The sequence below is a fragment of the Aythya marila genome (assembly GCF_965140915.1).
Source record: "Aythya marila genome assembly, chromosome: 12".
Taxonomy (NCBI): Eukaryota; Metazoa; Chordata; class Aves; order Anseriformes; family Anatidae; genus Aythya; species Aythya marila.
Window position 1 is genome coordinate 8,729,204 of NC_139053.1, and position 9,304 is coordinate 8,738,507.

At 60.5% G+C, this 9,304-nt stretch overlaps 1 protein-coding gene across 1 annotated transcript; it reads left to right on the forward strand.

The window, feature by feature from the left end:
• Positions 1-1,957: 1,957 nt before the first annotated feature.
• Positions 1,958-9,080, forward strand: SLC12A3 (solute carrier family 12 member 3; the record flags this gene model as incomplete). Its single annotated transcript, XM_082769729.1, is given in 26 exon segments — positions 1,958-2,233; positions 2,322-2,453; positions 2,650-2,725; positions 2,856-2,951; positions 3,266-3,405; positions 3,555-3,665; positions 3,737-3,848; positions 3,956-4,086; positions 4,226-4,310; positions 4,440-4,594; positions 4,779-4,886; positions 4,976-5,099; positions 5,191-5,292; positions 5,376-5,531; positions 5,611-5,710; positions 5,818-5,929; positions 6,407-6,547; positions 6,666-6,772; positions 6,896-6,978; positions 7,431-7,480; positions 7,482-7,611; positions 7,704-7,815; positions 7,907-7,993; positions 8,341-8,476; positions 8,688-8,755; positions 8,938-9,080. Coding segments are annotated over 26 exon segments (3,072 nt in total). The 3' UTR covers position 9,080.
• Positions 9,081-9,304: the final 224 nt, after the last annotated feature.

A 9,304-nucleotide genomic window follows, 5' to 3' on the forward strand; every position in this document is an offset into this window, starting at 1 on the left:
AAAGAAGCCACATATTGAGCATCGAACCGTTCCCTGCCTAACTAGATGAAGGTTTATTTGAGGCGTTTAATAGCCAGAGTGGACCAGCAGCTCGGCCCCAACGCTCTCCTCGTTCTGCTCGTGGTCCCCAGGAGCTGTCGCCGGCGCGGGACGGCCCCGGTATTGTTGCTGCAGCTGGTGTTGTGAATCAGGCCGACGACAAGCGCATCCTACTATCCGGCTATTTCACTACACCAGGGTTGCATCATACCACTTGCTTCGCTCTTCGCCTGTCGTCTGGAGTCCTTGTGCCTCTCCTGGAGCATCTTTCTGCTGTGCTTCACCTCCTTCTGTTTAAGAGGTTCCCTGCAATTTGCCCGGTTTGGGGCCAGTTAATGTTTTCAGGTGAAATAATGATGGTCTGAAATAAAGATATTGCTTCTAGGCACGAGTCTGCTGCTGTTTCTGTTGCGGGCAGAGGCTGATGTCCTTGCAGGAGGTATTGCCTTAGCTGCTGAAAGCTTGAAGCTTTCTCCTCGTTGCATCTCATTGCTCTTCACATAAGCAGAGATTGGAAATGTATCGAGTCTGGGCAGTTCTCCCTGGTGTCTCCTGAGCCCTGCGAGGCAGGATGCTCTCCCTGCAGGGAGCTGCTCACCTCCTGGCACGATTTGGGCTGGGAGCAGGGGCAGAGTTTGGGCATTACGTGGGCAGGATGCAAACCGTACAACAGCAGACACCCGGCTGTTCCACGGGGAATTGCAGCTGAGTCCTGGTGGCTTCCATCTCCATCCCCATGTACGTGCAGGTGAGTGGGCTGCTGGGCTTCCTCCTCAGGAGATCTGGGTTCCCCCTGGAGATCCAGGTCCCCCAGGAAGGCTGGGTGTGCAGGGCTCGTGCCACCTCCACTGGGGACAGCAGTGGCACCAGGAGTGCAGTTTATTTTGCACCATCGTGTAAAATACAGGCTCTGCCTCTCCTCAGCTCCCCGGGGAAGCAGCTCTATACCGGCCATGTGTGATTGAGGGCGGTGTCTGCCCACGCACAAGCAATGCAAGAGCAAGTCCTCAAAAAGCAGGTTAAAATTTGTGAGTGCGAAAGGCAGCCTGAGGCAGCGGGCCAGGCAACCCGAATTTTCCATTAACTCGCAAAGTAAGTGGGGTGAAATTCCAATGGGCTGCAGCGTTGCCCTCAAATTTTATTGCCTGCCTTGTTCGCTGTCCTCAGCGATCTTATCTGTAATGGCTTCTGGTGCACGTGTGACGCCCAGCTCCATATAAAAGGTGCCCATCCCTCTCCCAGCCTCTGGCTGCTGCAAAGTGAGCATCTGCGTGTGCTTTGTCAAGGGGGGAAGGGTTAAACGAGGGATGTCGTTTTGGGGGAGATTTGGATCATGGGCACTCAGCAGTTCCCCCATCCTGGGATCCAGAGGGGTTTCTGGTGGGTTTATGGGGCTGTGAGCATCTTTGCCCCCCAGCCCTGGGACACCTCCCTCATCCTTTGGTTTCTTCCTCCCCCATTTCCCCTGGTTTCACACATCCAGCACAGCTCAGCACCGCCAGCAGCAGCTGAGATGATTTATGGGGTCTGCTGGGTCTGGGGCAGTACCCTAGGGCAGGGGCAATGTGCGTGGGACTTGCTGCTGTTTTCCATAATAAATCCAGGTGGGAACTGAATGTTCCTGGGTCGGGGCCGGAGGCAAGCTCAGCACCGTGCTTCTCTGCCGCTCTGTCCTTGGGACTTAATCTCCAATCTGTTATCATGGCCCCGATCAGGCACTGGAAGCCAGCGATGCTGATTATGGCATTTTTGATACCTCCCCCGGCTATTTTTTTCTCCCTGGCCAGCTCGGGGTGGTTCAAGCTGATTGCGTCCCCCGTGGTGCTGGGGGGGTGCCGGGTGGCTCGCCCTGGTTTGGCCGGGTATAAATCCCCCGAGCCTGACCCCGGCACCATGAGCGGGACCTCAGCAGCCAAAAATGTCCGAGCTGCCCTGCCCGGAGCCCCTGTCCCACTGCAGCGGCCGCTTCACCATCAGCACCCTGCTGGGCGTGGAGGAGGCCGGGCGGCCTCCCTGCGAGGCCACGGCGGGCTGCGAGGGCACGCAGCTCTCGGGCAGCACCCTCTGCACCAGGACCTTCGGCTACAACACGGTGGACGTGGTGCCTGCCTACGAGCACTACGCCAACAGCAAGGGTGTGGGTGAGGCCAAGAGGGGGAGGCCCTCGCTGGCCGACCTGCGATCCATCCTCGAGGTAAGGCCGGTCCCGATGTCTTTGCCTGGGTGCCGGGTGATGCTCCTGGGTCAGCTCCATGGTGACCTTGGTCCCCTCGTCCCTGCAGCCCGACCAGGGCCACCTCTGCGTGCCAGTGCCCAAGCCCCAGCGCAGTGACGGCCTCCCCAACGCCGAGGAGGGGCCGGGCAGGGCCCCCACACCAGAGCCCATCCGCTTCGGATGGGTGAAGGGCGTGATGGTGAGTGCGGGGTCCTCCTCTGCCCATCATGTTTTTTTTCCTGATATATCATTTTTTTTGTGACTGTCCATGCTCCAGATTTTTCTCCTGCCCCCCCGTGGTGTTAATCTGAAGACCAGCAGAGCCAGGGTGGCCCTGGCTGTCCCCAGGTGCCACCTGTGCTCACGGACGATGTCCCCATCTCTGTCCCCTCCAGATCCGCTGCATGCTGAACATCTGGGGAGTGATCCTCTACCTGCGCCTGCCCTGGATCACGGCCCAGGCAGGAATCGGTGGGTGCCCTGGTGGGGTGGGGGGACGATGGCACCAGGCTCCCCGCAGCCCAAAACACTTGGGTGCAGGTGGGGACGGGCCTGCTGGCGGCACCCAGCCGGTGGGTGCCATCGGTCCTCTCCTGCACAGCCCTGACATGGCTCATCATCCTGATGTCGGTGACGGTGACCACCATCACCGGCCTGTCCATCTCCGCCATATCCACCAACGGCAAAGTGAAGTCAGGTACCGCGTCCCCAGCCCCACAACCCCGCCGAACACCCCAAACCTGCTGAGGGAGCAGGTTCCTCACAGCCTCTGCTGATGCAACCGCCCTAAAACCTTCTCCCAGCTCCTCCCAAGCCACCATGCTGAGTGTGGCAGCCCACAGCATCCTGCTGGTGGCCACCATCTCGCAGGGAAACACTGAGCAGAAAGGAATTTTGGGTGGCCTTTCCAGCAGCAAATGCCCCTTAATGGCTGGTTCCTGTTACCTCCGTGGTGTTTTTTGGGGAGGAGCAGGGGAAGGCAGCCCTGCCAGTGGGTTTTCTGCGCCGCAGGGGGCACCTACTTCCTCATCTCAAGAAGCCTCGGGCCGGAGCTGGGCGGCTCCATCGGGCTCATTTTTGCCTTCGCCAACGCGGTGGCTGTGGCCATGCACACGGTGGGCTTTGCAGAAACCGTCCGGGACCTGCTGCAGGTAAGAACACAGCTCCACACCTCCCAGCACCCTGAGTTATCAACCGATGCATGGGTTAACGCTGGTAATGAACCCTTAGCTGCTAAAACTGACGGTGGTTTGCCACGGGGAGGTTTGCTTCCCGACTGGTGATGGTGCCCCCTCCCCAGGAGCATGACGCCCTCATGGTGGACCCCACCAACGACATCCGCATCATCGGCGTGGTGACCGTCACCCTGCTGCTGGGCATCTCGCTGGCCGGCATGGAGTGGGAGGCAAAGGTAGCGCTCGCCCCCTCGGCCAGCCTGGCCTCCAGCCCAGGGGAGCCGGCTGCCCCTTTCTGCTCCCCCAGGCCCAGGTCCTCTTCTTCTCGGTCATCCTGGTCTCCTTCGCCAACTACCTGGTGGGGACGGTGATCCCGGCCACCGCGGAGAAGCAAGCCAAGGGCTTCTTTGGCTACAGAGGTGGGTCCACCACGGACCTGGGCTCCATGCAGTGCTGCGAGAAAGGTTTGGGAGCAGCCAGCCGTGCAGAGCTGGGTGGAGATGCTTCTGCTCTGCTTTCTCCCCAGCCGACATCTTTGTCCAGAACTTGGTGCCCAGCTGGCGTGGACCCGAGGGCTCCTTCTTCAGCTTGTTTTCCATTTTCTTTCCGTCGGCAACCGGCATCTTGGCTGGGGCCAACATTTCGGGTGATCTGAAGGTAGGTTTTCACTGTCCCCACGTGAGTTGGCAGATCTCAGGACAGGAAACTGGATGGGCAAGAAATTTGGGTGGGCCAAAACCATCACTGGGGGTCCCCGGAAGGCTGCTTTGCTTCCCTCTGCACCTCCCTCGGACAGGATCCTGCCGTGGCCATCCCCAAGGGCACCTTGATGGCCATCTTCTGGACCACGATATCCTATCTGCTGCTGTCTGCTACCATAGGTGAGTGTGGGCAGGTGGGATCCGCATGAAGTGGGGAGGAGAAGAGGGGTGGTGAGAGTCAGGAGCGGTGCCCCAGCATCTTTTGGGGTTGGTGGGCGAGCAAGACACGAGCTTCACTGTGCCCTGCAGGTGCCTGCGTGGTCCGGGACGCCTCGGGCAGCCTGAATGACAGCGTGCCCCTGGGCTCACCGGGCTGCGAGGGGCTGGCCTGTGGCTTCGGCTGGAACTTCACCGACTGTGCCCAGCGGCACAGCTGCCCCTACGGGCTCAGCAACCACTACCAGGTGTGCCCGGGGCCCCCTTGGCTCCGATCAGCCAGAATCAGGCTCTGCTGCTGGCTGCTTTCGCTGCTTTTTTTCTGATGTAGAATGGGGCAGCGCTGAGGGAAGGGGCTGGGGGCTGGAAATCCTTTAGGGTCGGGGTGCAGGATGATGCACGGGGGGTCCTGACCGCCAGGTTCTTGGGCAGAGCATGAGCATGGTGTCAGGATTCGGTCCCCTCATCACGGCGGGGATCTTTGGTGCCACCCTGTCCTCAGCGTTGGCCTGCCTCGTCTCAGCCCCCAAGGTCTTCCAGGTGAGGGCCGGTCCGTGTCCCCGTCCCCAGACTGTCAGCAGAGATGTGGAGGGGACGGCCCGGTGCCTCTCACACCTTTCTCCCCGCAGTGCCTCTGCAAGGATCAGCTCTACCCTCTCATAGGCTTCTTCGGGAAGGGCTACGGGAAGAACAACGAGCCCATCCGTGGCTACATGCTCACCTACGTTATCGCCGTCGGCTTCATCCTCATCGGTGGGTGCTTCCCACCCCAGGCCATGCCGGCTCGGTCCCACCCGGCGGCCCTGGCACACCGATGACCGCCCCGTCCTGCCCTCCTCAACAGCCGAGCTCAACGCCATCGCCCCCATCATCTCCAACTTTTTCCTCTGCTCCTACGCCCTCATCAACTTCAGCAGCTTCCACGCCTCCATCACCAACTCCCCAGGTGGGCCCCGGCCTGGTCCCGGCTCCATCCCGGCTGTGGGGTGAGGGCAGCTGGCAGCAGCCGCTGTCTGTGTTTGCGTGCAGGCTGGCGACCCTCCTTTCGGTACTACAGCAAGTGGGCCGCACTCTTCGGCGCCGCCGTCTCGGTGGTCATCATGTTCCTGCTGACCTGGTGGGCGGCCCTCATCGCCCTCGGCATCGTCGTCTTCCTCCTGGGCTACGTCCTCTACAAGAAGCCAGGTGCGTGGTGGCTCAGAGGACAGCCCCGTGTCCCCCCCGGGGTGTTTGTCCCCATTGCTGATCCTTCCCCTCTGTGCAGACGTGAACTGGGGCTCCTCCATGCAAGCCAGCTCCTACAACATGGCCCTGAGCTACTCAGTGGGGCTCAGCGAGGTGGACGAGCACATCAAGAACTACAGGCAAGGGGGTTTGGGTTCGGTGCCATGAAGGAGGGGTAACGGGGGTAGCCAGGACACTCAGAGAGGCTCGGTGCCACCCCGTTTCCTCTCCTTTCCCCCCTCCTCAGGCCCCAGTGCCTGGTCCTGACCGGGCCCCCCAACTTTCGCCCGGCGCTGGTGGATTTCGTGGGCACCTTCACCAAGAACCTCAGCCTGATGATCTGCGGCAACGTGCTGATCGTGAGTGGGGCCGGGCTGTGCCCTGGGTGCGAGCTCCCCAGCTTGTTAAGCAGTAATGACAAGGAGCTGGGGTGGCCCTGAGGGCTTCCCCTTGCCCAGCCCGGGGCAGGGTTGCTCCTGTAGGACGAGGACGTTGGTCAGTGGTCAGAGGACAGGGGATGAGAACCCTCTGCTCTTGTCTGAGGAGGAAATATTGGTGTCTAGAGGGTGCCTGGGCAGGCTGCTCTCCATCCAGGGTCACCAGCATTTGCCACTGTGCAAACAGCAGAGTCGGGGCTGGAAACCAAAACTCACCATTTTTCCCAGTGTGATAAAAACTTCCCAAGCATGCAGTGCTTAAATCTGGGTCTTGCCAACAATTTGGGGAGAGAGGAGCCGGTGCTCCTCAGCAACCAAAGCACAGCAGGGGATAACAGGGGACCGCGGGGGCCACCAGTTGCACGTGGTGGCCGTGCCCCCTCCCCTGCTCCCCACCAGGGCCCCCGCAAGCAGCAGATGCCCGAGTCCAGGCTGTCGTCGGACGGCCACAGCAGGTGGCTCCTCAAGAGGAAGATCAAGGCTTTCTACAGCGATGTGCTGGCGGAGAACCTGCGAAGCGGCGTCCAGATGCTGATGCAGGTGGAGCCACCCTCAGCCCTCCCCGTCCCCACGCAGAGGGACATGCCACGCCGTGCGGGCCGGGCATTAATTCCTGGTGCAGGAATTAATTACTCCCATTGCTTCCTTTCCCCCCGAGGCTGCCGGGCTGGGGAAGATGAGGCCCAACATCCTGGCGCTGGGCTACAAGAGGGACTGGCAGGCGGCCGCGCCGCAGAGCCTGGAGGATTACGTGGGCATCCTGCAGTGCGTGCCCTGGGGCTGCTGACCCCCTGCCACCCGCAGCGGGGTCACACTGAGCTGTCCCCACCCTGGTGACGGTCTGATGGGGACAGCCAGCACCGCCAGCTGCCTTCTTTCTCCTTCCAGCGATGCCTTTGATTTCAAGTACGGCGTGTGCCTGCTGAGGATGAAGGAGGGGCTGAATTTCTCCCGCGTGGTGCAAGCTCACAGTGAGTGTCGAGGGATGGGTCCCATGGGACTTGTCACCACACAGAGGCTGCAGTGGGATGTCACCGCCGGGCTGCGGATGGGTGTGTGTGTGTCCCCGGGGCTGCTCGGTGACAGTCCCACACAGCCAGGGATGGGCCTGATTTAACGTCACCTCTGGAGTGGTGGCATGCATGACAAGATGCATGGGGCTCAGGGACGTGCCACTGATGGGGACCGCCCCAGTTATGGGGTCTGGTGCACCAAAGTGGGGCAGGACGCTGAATTTGGGTGTTCCTAGGGGTCACACCCCACTGCCCATGCTCCTCTCCTCCCTCCCCAATTAATTAAGTTCAGGGCAGGGCCTCGGGCACCGGTCAGTCCTCAGCTGGGGATGCCCAGAGCGTCCTGTAGCCTGAGGGTTCATTCTGGGGAGCTGGATTTGCGCCCAGGGGGCAGGATTTGAGCTCACCAGGGACAAGAAGATGGTTTGCTCACCCCCATAATGGAGCAGTGCTGCGGGGAGGGGTTGGCAGCAGTGCGTGTCTTCACAGCCGACCCTGGGGAGCTGGCGGCTGAGCAGCAGGCGAGCACCGTCTTCCAGAGCCAGCAGGGCAAGAAAACCATCGACATTTACTGGCTCTTCGACGACGGAGGTGAGCTCTGCCCCATGCTGCGGGAGCAGGCGATAGAAGAGGGTGGGAGCAGGTTAAAAACGCCCCGGGGTGAACGCGGCCGTGTCCCACAGGGCTGACGCTGCTCATCCCCTACCTCCTCGGGCGCAAGAAGCGGTGGGGAAAATGCAAGATCCGGGTGTTTGTCGGCGGGCAGATCAACAGGATGGACGAGGAGAGGAAGGCGTACGTGCCAGACCGGTATCGTGTGGGTGCTCCAGCTCGGCAGCTGGGGCATGTCCCCAGTTTTTGGAATTTGTCCCTTTCTCTGTGGCAGGATCGTGTCGCTGCTGAGCAAATTCCGCCTGGGCTTCCACGAGGTCCACGTCCTGCCCGACATCAACCAGAAGCCCCGGCCGGAGCAGTAAATGCATCCCCTGGATACCCGAGACTCCTTGTGCTGTGCACAGACCCCCTGATTTTGGCACAAGGGGACCCCACGCTTTGCAGAGAGATGGGGCTGGGCACACGGGGCAGGGGGATGCTGCTGTGATGGGGCCGAGCCCCGGCTCACAGTCACAGTGTGCTGGGAAAATCTAAATTTCTGTGTATTAATATAAGGAATAATAAGAGATAATATAATAACAAGCATTAAGTAAATCCTGGCTGTGGAGCACTCAGGGAAAAAAGCTTTGCTAAAAACACGAAGAAACTAAAAAGTTCCCCAGATATATTTTTAAAAATTTGTCATTTGCCCTCCTCGTCTCGCAGCATCAAGAGGTTCGATGACCTGGTCGCGCCCTTCAGGCTGAATGATGGCTTCAAGGACGAGGCCGCGGTGGGCGAGATGAGGCACGGCTGTCCCTGGAAGATCTCCGACGAGGAGCTCCGCAAGCACAGAGCCAAGGTCTGCGAAGGGTTTCCTGCTTCTGAGTGCAAACCCTGTGGTTCTGGGAACCCCACTCCCCAAATTTTCAGAGTGCCAAGTTCTTGTGGCCAGTCCTCCCTGGGGTGCTTGGGGACAGCGTGGTGGCTCGCCGCGGGGCCATGGTGCCCCCGGAGTGGATATTTCCTAAATATTAGGTTATTTTCCTGAAGCCTCGCTGTTTGCTCCGCAGTCTCTCCGGCAAGTGAGGCTGAACGAGATCTTGCTGCAGCACTCGCAGGACGCGGCGCTCATCGCCATGTAGGTGCTGGGATCCCCCCGCTCCCCTTCCTCGCACTCCCTCGGGGCCTGGACACCCTAGTGGGATGGGGCAGCACCAAGAGGTTTGGTCCTGGAGGGAGAGGAGCTTTTTTTAAGGGAAAAAAGCTGAAAATCGGTGCCGGAGGAGGCCGTGCCCTCGCTGAGGCGGCCCCATCCCGCAGCACGCTGCCCGTGGGCAGGAAGGGGCGCTGCCCCAGCTCCCTCTACATGGCCTGGCTCGAGAGCCTCTCGCGGGACCTGAGGCCCCCCGTCGTCCTGACCAGGGGAAACCAGGAGAACGTCCTCACCTTCTACTGCCAGTGAAGCCCCCAGCACCTCACCGTGTCGTTGTCTCAGGCCAGTTGTGAGCTGGGCGACTGGGAAGGGGGCTGGGGGAGGAAGGAGCATGCATTGGTGGCAGCAGCGGGGTGATTTGGGGAATCCCTAATGCACACTGCTGCTGTGCTCTTAGAAAAGCTCGTTTTGGTGATCTTTATAGGCTGTGCGTAGCTATAAAATAATGCACACCCCGTCATGCAGGTGTTGTCC